The sequence below is a fragment of the Corvus hawaiiensis genome, chromosome 3 (assembly GCF_020740725.1).
Source record: "Corvus hawaiiensis isolate bCorHaw1 chromosome 3, bCorHaw1.pri.cur, whole genome shotgun sequence".
NCBI classification, from domain to species: Eukaryota; Metazoa; Chordata; class Aves; order Passeriformes; family Corvidae; genus Corvus; species Corvus hawaiiensis.
Genome location: NC_063215.1, coordinates 66,862,045 through 66,878,899, shown reverse-complemented (window position 1 = coordinate 66,878,899; position 16,855 = coordinate 66,862,045). Strand labels below are relative to the sequence as shown.

Here is a 16,855-nt window from a genome sequence, read left to right as displayed (position 1 = left end):
AGCGGAACTGTTAAGTTTTTAAGACCCACAGGTCTGCAGCACAGAATGGCCACTCTCAGCACCAGGAACATGGGCAGTCCCAGCAGAAGTGGAACTTGTTCAGATGGATTGTTGGCATTTTTCATTTTACATAGCACCAACCGAATATGGAAAGATTTAGTGATTAGAAACAGGAAATTGAAGGAGTTGGTCGAGGAGCATCAAGACTTCTCCAGACTTCCACACCTCACTGAGGAAATGTGGTTCAGTCTTTCTGGATGAAGCAAAAAAAGGGCAGCAACATGAGCACCTTGGCCAAGTTGCTGCTAGCTTTTTACTTGCTGGTTTTGTGCAGTGTGAGTCCCACCAAGGATAGGAGATGGAGACAGTGAACAGACTGAAGTATTAAATTTTAAATCACAGGTGGCCCTACCAAGAATTTAAACAAGTTACCTGGAAGCAATAAGCTCCATATCCCTCCAGAAATTCTTTGAATCAGACCAACAACTTTAAAGGACTTCAGTCTAGACCTTCACAACTTTGCAACTTCAAAGTTGCAGTATTCACCACTCAGCTCTGAGCAGCCAAAGTAAGACGTGAGCATTTTTCTTGATGCAACCTGCTGTTGTTCCAGGGTGGGTTTTTTTGTACTTTCCTAGCACTTTTCAGAAGCTTTCAGAACAACCTGTGCCAACAAGCATTTTTCTTCTACATTACCTATTCTTCTTGAACCCATTTGGGCAGGTAGAACAGTTGTACCCCGCAAACCCCAGCAGAGACTGACCAAACAAATCAGACTGGATCCATAAAGAAAGAGTGAACTTTATGCCGGCTCTGGTGATCCAGAGCAGGTTGTTTTGAGCTCTTAATGTTGAATGGTTCTATGATTAAAGGGGCTTATTTTCTTCCATTGCAGCCAGGACATTGAGCAGCAGTTGGGCTCCCTCATCTTGGCAACAGACATCAACAGGCAGAATGAGTTTTTGATCAGTCTGAAATCTCATCTTGACAATCAGGATTTGAGGCTGGAGGATGCACAAGACAGACATTTTATGCTTCAGGTAACTTCAAAATGTTTTTTTAATGGTTTTTATTAATTTTTCAGGTCACAGTATTCCCTAGTATATTTTAAGAGTAGTATATGATAGCATGTCTGGACATCAGCCTCTCCTCACCTATTGCCATGATCACTTTCCTCCTGCTACCTTCTGGCATGTCAGGCAAGCATAAGGTGCCTCCAGTATTTCCTTATGTCATTTCCTTGAGTTAAAAAGCTGTGAATGCAACAGATACAAGAGAGTGTCAAATGCTATGGAATGAAGATAAGCTAGGAATTATTTTATTTCCAGAACATTGCTTCTCTTGCCAGGTAATGTTTCAGTTGTAGTGTCTCTCTCTTCTGGCAAATGTCACTCCACTGGTGTTATTTTCTAGCACCACGCAGCAGAGCCCCCTCGTTGGTGTTCTTTCCAGGACAGCCTGACATCAGGTGTTCAAGTCCTGTTCCTGTGATGGATCCTCAGAAACTGCCTCTGCGGAGACAGCTGTTGCCATGGCTGCAGATGTTTCTCTAGTGCATCTGCCCAGCTATTGAAAAACTCATGCTTTATTCAAAAATCAAATAGGCTCACACTGGTTCTTCCAGCTAAGCTCCAGTCATTAGCAGACTCTTCAGAATATACCTCTACCTATTAAAGCATTGTTGTGATTAATGTAGCTACAAATACTTGCTTCTTTGGAGAAGTTACATTAATTTCATTCTTAAATACATAAAGAAGTTAAAGTAATCCTTTTCATTTATAAAACAAACACCTACATACTTTCCTTCCATCAAAGTCACAGAAAAGGTGACAGCTTCAAGGAAAGAAGTGCTGATCTGTTAATTCTTCCCCCTCCAGCAGTGTGGGAAATGTAGTAGCTTCTCACCTGTGCTGCCTCAAACAGAGTCTTCTGTCAGATTCCTGCACAGATCGTGCAGGGCAGGATGACAGGTTGACCGTATTTCTGGACAGATGAGGCAAGAAAGTTGTGCAAATGCCTAAAGCAGAGGAATTAGAGCTCTCAACTATGGCAAAAAAGGTTTCTTATGCACTAGGAGCTTAGAAACAAGGGAACAGACATAGTAAGATTTACTTATCTGGTGGATTAGTTGTGGAAAAAGAAAAGAAAATCATAAAGAAATCTTGATTGATTGGAATAAGCTAAAGAATGTTTGAAAGGTCCTTGTAATAGACAGTAACATTATAGCTAATCAGCTTAATCCAAAGAGAAAAATGACTTGGAGACTTCCCTCTGCTGGTTCACAGGTCTGAACTCTTGCAGGAAATATTTATGTTTTCTTCCCGGGTGCCAGAAAGACTTCTGACTTCTGTCAGAGTGAATGATTGTGTTCAGTGTGTGAAGAAACAAGGCACATGATATTTTGTTCCAAGGCAGTAAGACAGGCAGACTACTACATGGTTTACTTTTCTGAAGCAGTTACTTGGTTTTAAAAACCTCTTTCCCTGTACTCAGTCCCCTACAAAGCACTTAAAAGTACTAGTTAACTAAGTGAAACCAGGCCAGGGGCAGTGTGGAGAGCCCTGTGCTTAACTTTGTAAACAAAAATATGCAGACATTAAGATGAAGTGTAATTGAAGTGAGATGCCAGGTCACTCACTGAGACCGCAGAGAAATCATGCCCAAATACACCAGCTTGGCTCTTTTCTTCTTTGTCATCAGCCATGGATGCTGAGCCAAGCAGTCAGCAGGAGCCAGCCTGAGGGTTTTGTTGGCTTATTCCTTGCAAGGAATATCCAAAACACTTTGCAGCCTTGGAATGTGGCCCTGCTCTTGTTCTCACTATGGTAAAGTGGAGGGCTGAATGAAAGTTTTGTTTGCAGCTTAAATAAATGCTCTTTCCTCAAAGGGCACATTTGGGTGAGGCTGAGTCTCTGAAAGGTAATCTTAACCCTTCCCAGCATCACTGGCAAGGCCTGGAAGTTTCCTGACTGCAGATTTATTGCTGAAGCACTGATAAACAGTAACTTCTTCTCTTACGACTACTTTCCTTCTTGCTTTCAGATTGCACTCAAGTGTGCTGACATTTGCAACCCTTGCCGGGTCTGGGATCTGAGCAAACAGTGGAGTGAACGGGTCTGCGAAGAGTTTTACCGGCAAGGTCAGTCTCTTCAACTCACAGCAGTCCCCTTTCACCTCAGCTTTCCATGGTTTTTGTGTGACAAGTCAGAGGTAGCATTCAGCATAACCAGCTTGCCTTGAAATGTGCCTTGAGAATGAGCTGTTCAGAGATACGCTGCCTCACTGGAAAAGTGGGAAGGGTGGAAGAGCAACAAGTGTATCTCTGCCCTCACTGCTCCTCTGCCAGCATCAGGCAGGAGCAAGGACTCTGCTGTGCCTCAGCACTTGAATTCAGCTGAAAAGCACAGGGCTGGGTTCTTCTCTGATACCTTCCAGTCACTATGAGAGTTTCTGAGCTGGAATGGTGCCAGCACCACACTGCCCCAAAATCCTAGCACTGAGTTTTGTCTCGCTTTTAATGCTCCCACTACAACTCTGATGGGAGCCTTACCCTCACTGTTTCCCAAATATGACACATTCTTCTGCCTGCAAATGCAGAGAAAGGGTTCTAACACTCTTCCCAGCATGCTGTTGAAAGGGCCAAAGCAAGCAAGCCAAACCTCAGCTAGAACCTACTGCAAATGTTTTCAGACCCCTGCAGAGAGCACAGTCAAGCAGGGGTTTTTCTGAAACACAGTAATTACACCATTTGGCTCCATCTGCATAGGCAGGGTCATGCTGTGCTACAATACAGGGTGCAGCAGAGTTTAATCACTGCTAAAATCTTTCTTCAGAGCATCCTGAGAGTTGAAGGCAAGTGGTACAAACACTGGAAGAGCACACAGTGAAGTTCTCAGTTCATTTAACACTCTGCACTACAAAATTAAGCCACCTGTGATCTGGTACCTGGTACAGTTAGTTTGTAACAAAGACAAAACAGGTCAGCAAGTTAATTTTCAGCCATTGTCAGTTTAAGCTGGTGAAATGTCTTTGACGCCTTTGAAGCAACGTAAGCAACTTGCCCGATGCAGGTTTAGTTAGCCAGATGTGTAGTGAAGGCATAATCAGTATCCAGCTCATGAGGTGCAGCACCTCACCTTTAATGTATTGGGGGACCATGCCAAGAAAGACAGCTCAGCTCTTACAAATGTAAGCTTTTTCCACAGCCCTCAAGATTTGTTAGTCTAACATCTGAAATAGACCTCTAAAAGGGGATACCTGAGTACATGAGACCAGCTGGAAGCATCAAAGGGAGAAAAGGAGCATTTCATGTGGAACAACATACCTAAAGTGTGTTCTGACTATCACTAGTGGCTGTATAACCCTGTTCAGTGATACAACACCCCCAGTATTAAATAGCATGCTTTTAGATACCATTATCACTTTAAAGTGTTTTTGTAGACCTTTCTACCCCCTCACACACAATGATGGGGCTTGAAGGTATTTTCTGGCACTAAGTTTAACATTTGGAAACCATAAAGTCTCATGCTTTGATTTTTAACTATAGATGAGACAGATAACAGCACAATTAGTGCTTTGTTTAATCTTCCTTCTGGAACAGATACAAAGTTTGAACATCTTTTTTTATCGAACCTTTCTAAGGCCATTTTAATAGAGACTCAGATCCCAATCTTCCAGTGTTCTGGTGCATCTACACTACATGTTAGTAAATAAAATATACAATCCAGGTGCATTTCAGGGAGCATCTGATGCCTACAGCAGCTCCTAATAAAAACCTTTCCTAGAAAAATACTTTAATTTTATTCTCAGATGTTTTAAAAGTCAACACAGTTAGGAACACAGGGTAAGTAATACAACTTGATTTGTGTATATGAAACTGGAACTAGTAAGAAAAATTTTTCAAGAAAATGGCTAATGTTGAAGCAACATTAGTGATCCGTTTCTCTGATGAGGTTTTAAAATTGCTTGGAAGGTCTTCCCCAGCAAGAAAGTTCTCAGGAACTAATTAATGCAGTTCCTTTTGTAGTAATTTGAAACAGAAAGATTGACCATCATTTTAAGTCCTTACCATGGAAAGGCAAATCTTATTTGTGTCAATTAAGTGACTTCTGAAAGACAAGAAAATGTTGATACACTTTGAGGCAGACAGGTCAGCTGTTTCCTATCCAGAACACATACAGAGGGGATATCACTGGAGTTAGAAACCTTCTTTCAGTCAAAAATTTTTGGAGGAGTAGATGAGAAGAAGACTTTCAAATTGCGCATTTGTAAACGTGAGAAACTGTTATTTTGTCTCAGTTTTGCTAAATTGTTCCTTTTGATTTTTCGTGAAGCTAAAAATGTTTTCCTGATACTTCCTGAGTACTCAATTAGAACTGAAAATTCTCTGCTCACATTTAAGAAGTAATTGCACGGTGCAGAGGGAAGAAAGGCAAGGCTTAGAAATGCACACGGTGTTTCATATGGGGCTATAGAACCTGAGTAGCACAATAGTGTTTAAGTCAAAACTATTAGTGGGGAGAAAAGAGCTTTTAAACGAAAACAGTGGATTGAAAGCAAAATGTTTCTTTATGGGTTGAATACAGTGTTTTGTCTAAACAAGCAGGTCTGTCTTTCTTACAGGAAAGTTTTGCCTAACGAGCCCTCACTACATCCGTATTAGTAAATCAGATGGACAAAATACTATTGTCTGAGGGGAAGCGGCACATCTTAGCCTGCTCACGGTTAACTCTCACTTCCCTTCCGTACTGTAGACAGGAAAGGTCCTGTACCTCATGCAGTAACCGGGATTATACACTGGCACAGAAGGCTAACAGGCACAAAGGATGAATGTGTTGCACTCACAGACAGAGAGTGTTTGTTTTAAAAAAAACTCCTACACCCAAAACTTAACTCAGAGCAATCTTTGCATGAAGTAATTGCAGGCATGGGGGATACAGTCTCTCCAGCAGAACAAGTGACTGTTGTCTGGATGGCAGTCAGCAAACGAGACTCTCTGAGATGTTTTTGTGCTGAATTCTTAAATCCAGCATGGTCATTGCTGTTGATTGCCTTCAACTCCATAAAAAACATCTCTTGCCATCACCATGTACAGAAGCCTGTCCTTTGTGACCATTTCTGCAGGAATAATTTCTACTGACTGTTTATAAGCATCTTCTCAATGCCAAATCTGGTCACTTCTGCATCAGGAGCTAACTGAGGTGGCATCTGCAGTGAGCAGATCCTCCAGCCAGGTTTTTCTTTCAACAATTTGAAACAGTCCCCAGGGCTAGTCACAGCAGGAGCTGCCTGCAGGAATCTTCAGGGCAGTCCTGGATTTGGAACCAGAGACCTCCTGGTCCAATTAGTCAAATATTCTGCTATGAAGGTGGCTCAGAGTTCAGCCAACTGCTTTGCTGTCTAAGGTCAGTTCTGTGCAGATGCCTTTCTGGGGACTTCCTTGATGACCCAGGAAATAAATACGCTCAGTGCAGCAGCACAGGCATACCCTGATACCCAGCTACAGCACAATAATAAGACAGACTTCCAATTTCACTCTTTTTCCACGTTTATGACCTGAACTCCATAGCTCTTGACACTTGAAACATGTTGCAGGAGTCCATGCTCTGGCACTTACTAGTTTGTTAGTGGAGCCACAGCTATGGACTGCCAGGCTCCAACACTCTTCCCTTTATGAGCCACTTCCACAAGAACACAGTATTCATTTCCACTACAGTACTGCTGGAGACACGTTTCTTCTAAAATTGATATACGGCAGTTTTCTGGTAGGAAGATATTTCAACAATGAGTAAATGAAGTAGAATGTCGTAAAAATTTTTCACATGAGAGAGTCTGTTTTAAAAATTAAGGTCCTCAGAACACTTACATGCTCAGATTTAGTGTTCATTCAAAAGTCAGATTTTTCTTTGTATGGATAATCAGTTTCTCTGACACCTAAAAAGAAAAAGTCCAGAAAATGAAGATATTTAGACATTTATCGTGGTCATCAGTGGTAGAAGTTTCCAGCTCCTCACAGATACTGTAAGACTGTGGCACAGGTATGGAGAAGAAATAAAGGTGCCAGAAAAATATTTTCTTCTTTTTCTTTTTTTTTGCAGGTGATCTGGAACAAAAATTTGAACTGGAAATAAGTCCCCTTTGTAATCAGCAGAAGGATACAATACCAAGCATCCAGATTGGTAAGTAGTAGTTTCATTCTCTTCATGTTTATCTGACTGTGGCACAAGCTCTAAGAGAAACTTTATCCACCACGTGCCCCACTCCGATCCAGTTGTTTTAACAACAAGAGCTGCGGACACAATAAGAGTTAAAAAATATGTTCTAAATTAAAATGTTCAAAAATATACCTATCAAAGCTAAATGTTCAACAGAAAGAAAAAGGAGTCTTTGCATAGGGGAAAAAATACCCATGGGAAAAAATTGCAGCCGGTGTGTGTGACTAAACACTGGTTACTTTCTTGTCTGAAATCTCCTCAAAGGGTTGCTTGACTATCACATGCAGATAAAGCCATATCTTGTTGTGTATGCTGGTCAAAAGCTGTGCATTTCAAAATGAATTGATGTTTGTTTGAGAGTTCGTTATTTCTTATCAGGGCTTTTGCCACTTGTATTGCTCTGTGCTCTCAAGGCACTCTGTGGGGCAGTGCACTCGTGGAATTATTTGTTGCTCACCAGGTGTCCCCTGTGTGTTTCTGCAGGGTTCATGACATACATCGTTGAGCCACTCTTTGAGAGGTGGGCCCAGTTTACAGGCAACACTCCCCTATCTGAAAATATGCTAAACCATCTCAGGAGGAACAAGACCAAGTGGAGAAGTTTGCTCCACAAGCAACACAGCAGTAGTAGGAGCAATGACCACTCAGGCCAAGTGACTGGCAGCCAGGAACAGACTTTAAATGAAGAAGAGACTCCTTAGTGGCAGCTTTGCACTTTTCCTTCTAGCACTGCTATCTCTGTCTTGGTCACAGCAGCAAACAAGGTCCCGAGGAGCCAGGAGCCTGTTGGCAACACCGTGCAAAGGGAAGAAATGGCAAAGCTCTGAGGGTCCTCACGAGCAGCCCACAGTTCTGCTGGGTTTCTTTCTGATCTTCACGTTCCTCTCCCCCTCTCCATTCTGCGCATGCCTGATGCCATTCGCCACTCCTGATCCCAAACTGCCCCAATGCGGAGTCCCAGTCAGCATCAGGGAAGCCAGGCCATGAAGCAGGGAGGATCACTGAGAGAACAGGGGGCACAGAGAGGCACTTTTGGTCATCTTTTCATTTACCATGAGTCATATTGTGACATATGTATATAGGCCCAGAGCACCACCACCTTTCCAGGCTGGCAGCTGGGCTGCACATTAAACCACCAGCATCTCCAGCATCCAGAGGACATGGACTGAGCAGGACAGTGCTCACAGAGGGCAGAGAGTCGGGTTGTTTTAGTAGTTAAAAACCTTTTTAACTTTTGTATTCTGTGCACTAAACAACAGATTCTGTAAACCTTGGACTGAAGTTACTCTCCGTATACACACCTCCAGTGTAACAACGCTCGTTTTGGTAATCATTTTTATGCCACTTTGGGTAAAAGACGGGCATCTTCTCATTGCAAGGAACAGTATTCCCTCGCAGCCGAAAGGGAAGGTGTAGTACAGTCTAAACCTTTGAAACACGAACAGATCTATCTTTTGAGTACTGTTTCAAGTTACCTGTTTATATTCATGTGTACATTTTCTGTAAATACAAAGTGCTACTGATTCCCATGCCAAAATACTGGAGTACTGTGGGATGATTGCTACCTGTAAAAACATTGGCACTGTGAACAGAATACTGTTAGTTTTAATACAAGAGAAAGCATTTGTAAATATGGTATAGAGTTTATTAATATACACCATTGTTTGTGGATAAAAGCCTTAACTTTCAGCATCCTTCATCTTCTGATAGCTGCCAAAATCATATGATTATGAGACTCAATTCTGAACTGCCTTTCCACTATCCAAGGTGTATCAAAGGTCATTAAGGAATGAAGTCTGGCAGGATAACTTCTTGAAAACTTCAAACACATTCCATATGGGTCCGTGTTGTTAATCCATGGCACCTTGCACATTCAGTCTAGGCAAATGTTTTCACAGAGCCTGAAGTTTTAAGTTCAAAAAAACCCCCAAGCCCCACAGCAACACCACATGCTTTGACAGTTCAACCTGATTACCATTTATTCAAGAGTGTGAATTTTTACTAAATAGCTTAGTGATCTACAAAACGATCATTCTAATAGTTCTGGAGTTTGGCTGTTTTCTCCAGAGATGTTGCAGTGTAGCTGATTTTTTTCCCCACATTCCCTCCTTAGATAGTCAGCATCAAAATGCATTTGTATTTTAATTAAAAGAATACTTCAACTGACTTCTTAGATTAGTCTCAGTCAATGAAGGAAAAAAATGTGTTGCAGTCAGACTATTAAGAAAAATCCTCTTAGCTGTCATAGTGGCTGAGGAATTTTCTACGATCTCATGTTTGTGAAAGACACTTGGCCTTAACTATGCCATGAACAACCTCAGTTTGGAAAGTCTTTATTAAACTTCACTTAAGCTTCCACCATTTCAATGAGATTGTATTCTCAGACACTACTGCGTTGCACCGAAGGGATTGTCCCCTGCTCCTCTGCCCCCAGGAAGAATAACTGCGTTCAGGTGAAGTACAGCGTTGTTGTGAACCCCCCGTGCATCCAATCTGTACAGCTGCTTTCCAGAAGAACAAGCAGGTATGGCCAGGTAGTCACGTTTGGATAGTCACCTTTGGATGTGAAGACCTTGAAGAGGCTGACAAAGAAAGAGCTTTTTAAGTTGGTGTTGGAGAAACATGAGATGTTTACTCATAAAAGTGCAAGGGAAAATAAATTACATTTTTCTCAATTACAGGGGATATTGTGTTGATGAGAGAAAGTTCATGCTCATAAGGTGACTAAAGGAAAATAAAAAGCATGAGTTTAGTGAAGGATGATCTACTCCACTAATTCTTTGTGTGTATCTTCAGAGAAAAGAGGCTGAAACCCAGTGAAGTAGGAAGGTGCAAAGCACAGTGAGCACACGAAGCACTCCAGCAATGTTTTTCTGCCCCCCCACTGTCACGTAAGGTACAACTAGTAGAAAACCTCCTCTTCCTCGCACTAATCTAAATGAGATTCATGTAATAGAAGGACCACAGCAAGCAAAGGGCACTCGAGAGAGTTGTAGTAGATTTAAATTTTTTCTAACTACAGGACATAAATGTCTTCTTAACCACATGGGGGTGGTAGGGGTGGAAGCACCACCACTTTGCAGCTTTTTAGGTGTACCTTTCCTTCTGACAGATGTAGGACAATTATTAGGACATTACATGAGCGATGTAATATGCTGCTTAGAAGCACTTAAGTCCATACAAAAGGATGTGACTTCCCATGTTTTATCTTTTTACTGAGAAATAGAAGCCCTTTTCCATCTAGTTCAAAGAATTTTTAAAAAATGTTCTGAAATTTAGTTAAACCCAGCGTCTAGCAGCATAAAAAGCTCTTGACAGAAACCTGTTGAGCTGTTTCTGAAGAGCTTCCCGAAAATAGGTCCAACAGGAAGGCTTAGTGACAAATCAGATTTTGTTACAGCCACCTTAAACCCCAGCCCTTTTCTACAAGTGGAACCTATGGGGTCCATTACAAGTTTGTTCTTACCAAGTTAAAAATTCTCAACTTTAAAAAGCTGTTCTGAAAATTATCAGGCTGTGGGGGATTTTGGTGCACTGAACATACCTGCTAGATTTCCATCACCTTGTCTAATGAAACAGTGCTTTAAATTGGTTCAGAGTGGCCCCAGCAATGCTTCTGTGCTTGCGAGCCAAGCCCATTACACAGGTTTGGGCCTGGGCCAGTTTGCCTCAGGTGCTCCCGACAGAAGTGCTGGGAAAGGTTAGGCTGTGGCAGCCAGATCCCCTGGGGTCTGTAATGCAAAATGCAACCATTTGATTGCCCGTAGAAACCATAACAGGCTGCAGCCGATCCAACAGCACCAGTGCTCGGCACATGCAGTTGTGACACATACTTGGTATTCTCTGGTTTGGGGGGCATTTCTGCACTGGGGTTTCACTGCAGGATGCCAACAGGCTGCTGATCCACAAAATAGTAAAGCGATGCAGATAACACAGATCTTGGTGGTGTCAGCCCTATCAGCCACTTTACAGAAAGCCCTTGTAAATTATTTTTCCTTCTTACTTGGGCCAGTGCAGCTGAAAGATTTTCAAGTTTTCAAACTGAGTTAAGGTTTTCATATATGGAAAACAGAAAAAAGCTGTGAAAAGCAGGATGTTAAAATGTTTTTCAATTAAAATCTAGCAATTCAATTAAATGCAATTCAATTAAAATCTAGCTCCTCTAAATGAAGATTTCATACCATCTAAGAGGCAATTCTGTATAATAACAACAATAATAAGTGATAATAAGTGAAAATCTTAGGCTGGTTAAAATAATGCATACATATGCATTAAGTAAAGATTTTACCTACCATTGTGATTTTAAGTGTCAGTGGTCCAGCCACCAGTCAAATGGAGAATAAAAGGACTATTGGCAGCATGTACCTTTGGAATACAAGGAACAAAGAGGAGTAGCTGAGATTAAGTGGAGTCCATGGAGGAAAAACAAAAAAACAAAACACATGATCTGCAGTTGTATCTAAGATAATCTACAGCACAGGTCAATTGTTTTTGTATAAACTCGGTTTTAATGAAGAAAACCAAAGTCTCCCCAACAATTAATGAGAAAGCTGTAAATGACATAAGGCTGTTGTTACACTCCATAGCGATCTCACCAGCTCTTGCAGTCTGTGGTTTAAATTTCTGTTAAAAGTTTGCATCAAATTAGACACAGAAGGCACACTTAGCCCTTCCAAATGACTTCTCCTCAGAAAGGAGAAACTCAAGTAGTCACAATTTTATTTTCAGGTACCAGCCAGGGTACCAGCCATAATTTATTACCTTATATTTTAAGTCACTCAGCTGTCCATAAAGTATGCCCATTTCCCTCCTGATGCCACCACGACCCCCGTGGCCCACAAAAATCAGTAATTAAATTTGAATTAAAACCCTGCAAATCCAGAAAAAGCCACCCCAAAAAACAAAACGAAAACACAAGGCATGCTTCATGCCATGAATATGTATTCAAATTACTTTGATTGGTGCAAACTGTTGCTCTATTATTTATTTCTATAATCCATCCAATATTTTAGGTACATAAACTTTAAGTGCAGAGCATAAGCTTGACTTGGATGTAAAATATATTCTGCTTGTCTTTGAATTCAAGATTGTATATGTCATGTTTATTGTAAAGCATTTTATATATATATATATTCACATATCTTACACAGTTCTATGGGCCAAACACTGGTCCCCCCAGCTTCACTGGGACCAAGAATCAGCCCCCATATGTGCGTATATATGCCATATGCATCATTCTGAAAGGAAGCACTAGATTGTGTGAAAATGCTGTGACTGCTATGCAGTGATGCCAAGAGACTTAATTGTATCTTTTTTAACATACTGCTGTAAGTATTCATCATGTCAAAGAATGACAACTAATAAAAAAAATTTAAAAAAATAAGAGTGAAGTGTCCCAAGTTCTTTGGTAAAAGCCAGTTCATTGAAGGATCTCCTTTGTTTGCAGAAGACATTCTGGTTTGGATGCAGTGGGGTTTTTGCTGCTTGTCATTCTCTCACTGCCTCTCCTTCCTACCAACAGAATAATCACTTTCCTAGTACGCTATTTCGCTATTTCTGAGAAGAACTTTTCTCTAAATTTCCCCTTAGGCTTGCTGTATGAATATAAATGGAGTTCCCAGTAAGGAAAGCATTTCCATGTAATTTTCCTAAGCATAGAGTAGAAGGATTTTCAAACCCCAGGGAAAATGTTTCCCTGGTTAAGTATTTAAAGGAGAGTTTTCTTCTACTATTGTTTCAGTTCCAGTAATGAGTTCTCCTTAGGATCATTGGTCAGTTTTAATCTCCATTTTCTCATTTCTCAATTTCAGACCATGTTATTTATATGTGCAGCATGGCAGAGCCTTGTGAAGTTTAATTGAAAATATGAGAAGTATTGCTGTTCTACACTGATAAGTATTTCTAAGTGAGAAATACTTGTCATCATTGATGGATATCACTGCAGGGACTCTTCTTGACTTTGACAACATTTCTAAAGCCAGAATTCATTTGTACCTCAAAGTGTTCAATAACAATACTCACATAGTTCATGCCATGCAAATAGTACAGTTGAACCAAATATGGGAGCTGGAAATAGATTTTGTTTCAGTGCTATTTAGCCAACATTTTAAATTTAAACTTTTCTAAAAAAAAAATCCACTCTTCAGAATCACAGTGTTTTCATGTGTCCCCCAGATGCAAGCAGAACTGCAAAATGGATTTTAGAATGAAGCCCCCTAGAGATCTGTCCTGTATAGGGTTGGAGTTGTGATGGTTTCCCCAGGAGCAGTTCTTCATGGTCAGCATTGGAAAACCGCTCCATTTTCCGTAACAGATTTAACAGTGTTATTTTCAAGTACAGCTAAGTCAATACATCTTCCCACTCTGCACAGGCACTGTCTGGATGGAGGCGGATGTTTAATGGTTCAAAACAAAAAATGCAGACCAGCAAGTTAAAATGTATCAATGAGCAGCAAAAGAAAAATTAATTGTATGGCAATATTTTTGTCCTGGGTAAATACTTAACTATGGTTTAAAGTTCAGGTGGAGAATCTTGGAAATACAACTATTCATCAAGAGAAGAAACAGTGAGATATGTATGTGACAATCAATTATGGGACAGATAAAATGAGTGTGGTTAGAAAATACCTTGGGTTTTATCAACAGAGCAGGTTTATGGTGTCCCCAGTTCTACACTTCTCAGTCTTTTAGTGATGTTGTATACAGTACAGTCTCAAACAGCTGTTTAGGGACAGACAGACTGAAAATGAATCACGGGTTAGAGAAGAGATAAAGTGGCTCTGCCACTAAAACCAGTGGATCATCTCACTGTATCCTGGGCTTGTTTGGCTCTTAGGCAGAGTTGCACTGAACACTATGCAACACCTTAATCCATGACAATTGGATTTTGCTACCAGCAGCAGCACTTCCTAAAAGTTACCTTGGGTGTCTATGCAGCACCATGCAGACCTAAACACACAAGGAAGGATCGCAACAGCAGATGAATTTCATGTCAGATTTTATAGTACTACAATTTAGAGAGAAGATTTGAATTCTGTACCCTACAAAGCTCTAAATATATTGTACTAGGTTAGGAAGGGGATCTGGGTGTCTTAAGAAGTCATAACTAAAATGGAGTATTAGAATTCATACAAACAGAGGAGTTGTCCTGTTATTTCCAGCACTCCTACCACCCAGAGATAAATTCAATTTGTGTATCAATCATCCCTCTCTAGAAAGTGCAAGTACAAGAGTGGGAAGTGCAAAGGGTGGCAAAAAGCAATTTGAATCACGAAAAACCTCGAGGAAGGAGAGAGAGAGGAAAAAATACTGCAGCTTCATTAGTACCACCTATAAAAAAAACCTCAGAACATTTGGGCAGACTGAGAGCTTCTGCTTTCCCCAAATCAAAACATGGGTAGAACAAAGTACAGCAGTACATATGGAAGTTATTAACCTTTAACCACATAGAAAAGCTTAAAAGATTGAAATTTAGATGAAACAAAAAGGGAATTCCTGATTACAAATAAATATTACTAAAATCGTAATCCTGAAGAAAATACACTTTAATACTTAAATCCACCATTAGTTTAAAATGATGCTTTCCTGACCTACTCATGCTGCTCAGCAGCTGTTACATTCCAAATCCAGATTTTCCATTCATATGTGCAGAGGATTCCTATGAGCTTAGCTCATACATAAGCATATTTATGAAAGAAATACAGCTACCAAAAAGAAAAATCTAGTGCTACACCTACACATGTATTTGATGCCCAGCCTCATTTCTACCAACACCTGCAGACAAACTCAGGGGCTATTCCACGTCAGGCAACCAAAACGCAAAGAAACTAGGAAGCACTGGAACATATGGCAGATTCAAGGGCAGATTCAACAAGAAAAAAAGCATTGTCCCAAAGATCACTTTTTTGTACCTCCCATGCTTTGTGCCGGATAAATATATTTCAAGTCAACCTCTAGGAGGAGAAAAAATAGATACATTGGTATCATCAGCTGAGAGACCAAAACATGAGTGGAATTACTTTGTTTAAAAAAAATGTACTGTTTTGCTGGGATGAGGTTCCATGTAGGCGACAAGTAGTTTGGGACATCGCCACTACCCTCTGTGGTACCTTTACACTTGTTTCCCTCAGTGTATCAGGAAAGTCACTGCTACCAGCTCCACCATTTCCGCATGGGATTAAGGAGTGGCCATTTGCACTTTGGTGCTTTGAAGTCCCTTGTATCAGCACTAAGGCTGAATTAAGGTGCTCACAGATGTGCATGGTAACTGCCCCGGCTCCCACATGAAAAGGAAATCTTCCTCAACACTGCCACTGCCTGAAGACTGCCTAAGTAAAGACAGGTATTAAACAAATCAAGAAACACAAATAAGATTTGAGATGGGTACATCAGCCACTCAAAATGGCTAAGTGACACTGGCATACTGGCTTTAGGTGCATAAAGGTGTGTACTAACAGAGCAAATACACTTCCTTCATTTATCTGAGTTACAGCTACAAAGTAGTACAGAAATTATGTTACCTGAAGATATTAGTCAATTAAAGTGATGAAACTTGCATAAGAAGCTGTGTAGTCAATTTCCTTCTGCACTCAATCCTCACAAATCCTATGTGCTTGGTCTATCAGGAGTCCTGTCTGGAGATGACTAAAACTGGTTATCAAGCCTCATTTTTACCTTCTTAGATGTCTTGCCCTCATCCCCTCCCCTCTATACCTGATTATGGTCAGCTTCTTGAAAACACCAACTAATCACAAGCAACACAAAAAATAATTTGGTTTGAGAAATGATGGTATTTACTATGATTCCAATCATATGTTATATTCATCTAAAGAGCAATGTGGTTTCTGCCTCCATCTCAAGAGAAACAGGGAATTCTTTCTTCTCTGAGATGCTCTGGATTTAGCTGGAAGATAGAAAGATCAGAAACTGCAGGATATCTCATGCAAGAGAGCCATAGCAAGAAGCTCACAGCTCACTTGGACAACACAGCAAGTAAATAAAATTTGTGTGAGCCTTTGCTGTCAGCCAGACATGAAAGGGGCCTACGAGACTGCTGCAACTCAGAAAGGTATTAAGTGGAAGCAAGGACTTACATGCAAGGTCACAACCCCTTTTTTTATCTTCTGTCTTCCTTGATAATTCTGGTGTTCTCCCTACATAAAATGATGGAGGGTTTATTGTAATAATGCCTGGCTTTTTGATTTCAAGAGAAACAGCTTCCTGAGGCTCAGATCCACTTCAATTCCCATCCCACTTTTTTATTAAGCATATTGTACAATGGTATGAAATATTTTCTTTTTTTTTTTAGAGAGCATTTCACTTTTCCAGTTTTAAGAAAGAACAGTCAATAATATCACTATTAATGTTTGCTTAGGATGAAGCCTAAGAGAAGTGTCTGGACTTCAGCTGCCCTTTGCCAAATCCTCCATCTGCCCAAGACCTAAACATGCTGCAATATAATTGTGTGACCAATAGCCTCCATTTTCTTCTGACCAATTCCACTAATACCCATTTGTTGACAGGTTTTGAAATACAAACCACTAACAAAATGATCTGGCATTTTGACTATGGCAACTCAACAGTCATGCTGTATGAGAAATGCTAGATAGAGATGGAATTTATTTATTTGCACCGTGGTTACA

At 40.6% G+C, this 16,855-nt stretch overlaps 1 protein-coding gene across 3 annotated transcripts in view; it reads left to right on the top strand.

The window, feature by feature from the left end:
• Positions 1 to 12,586, top strand: part of PDE7B (phosphodiesterase 7B) — a 174,346-nt gene extending 161,760 nt beyond the window's left edge. For all 3 annotated transcript variants that reach the window (XM_048296496.1, XM_048296497.1, XM_048296495.1), the window contains 4 exons: positions 896 to 1,040; positions 3,043 to 3,139; positions 7,098 to 7,178; positions 7,698 to 12,586. In XM_048296496.1, the coding sequence (XP_048152453.1) occupies positions 896 to 1,040; positions 3,043 to 3,139; positions 7,098 to 7,178; positions 7,698 to 7,915 (541 nt within the window). In that variant the 3' untranslated portion in view covers positions 7,916 to 12,586. The remainder of the gene's footprint in view (positions 1 to 895; positions 1,041 to 3,042; positions 3,140 to 7,097; positions 7,179 to 7,697) is intronic.
• The last annotated feature ends 4,269 nt before the right edge of the window (positions 12,587 to 16,855 follow it).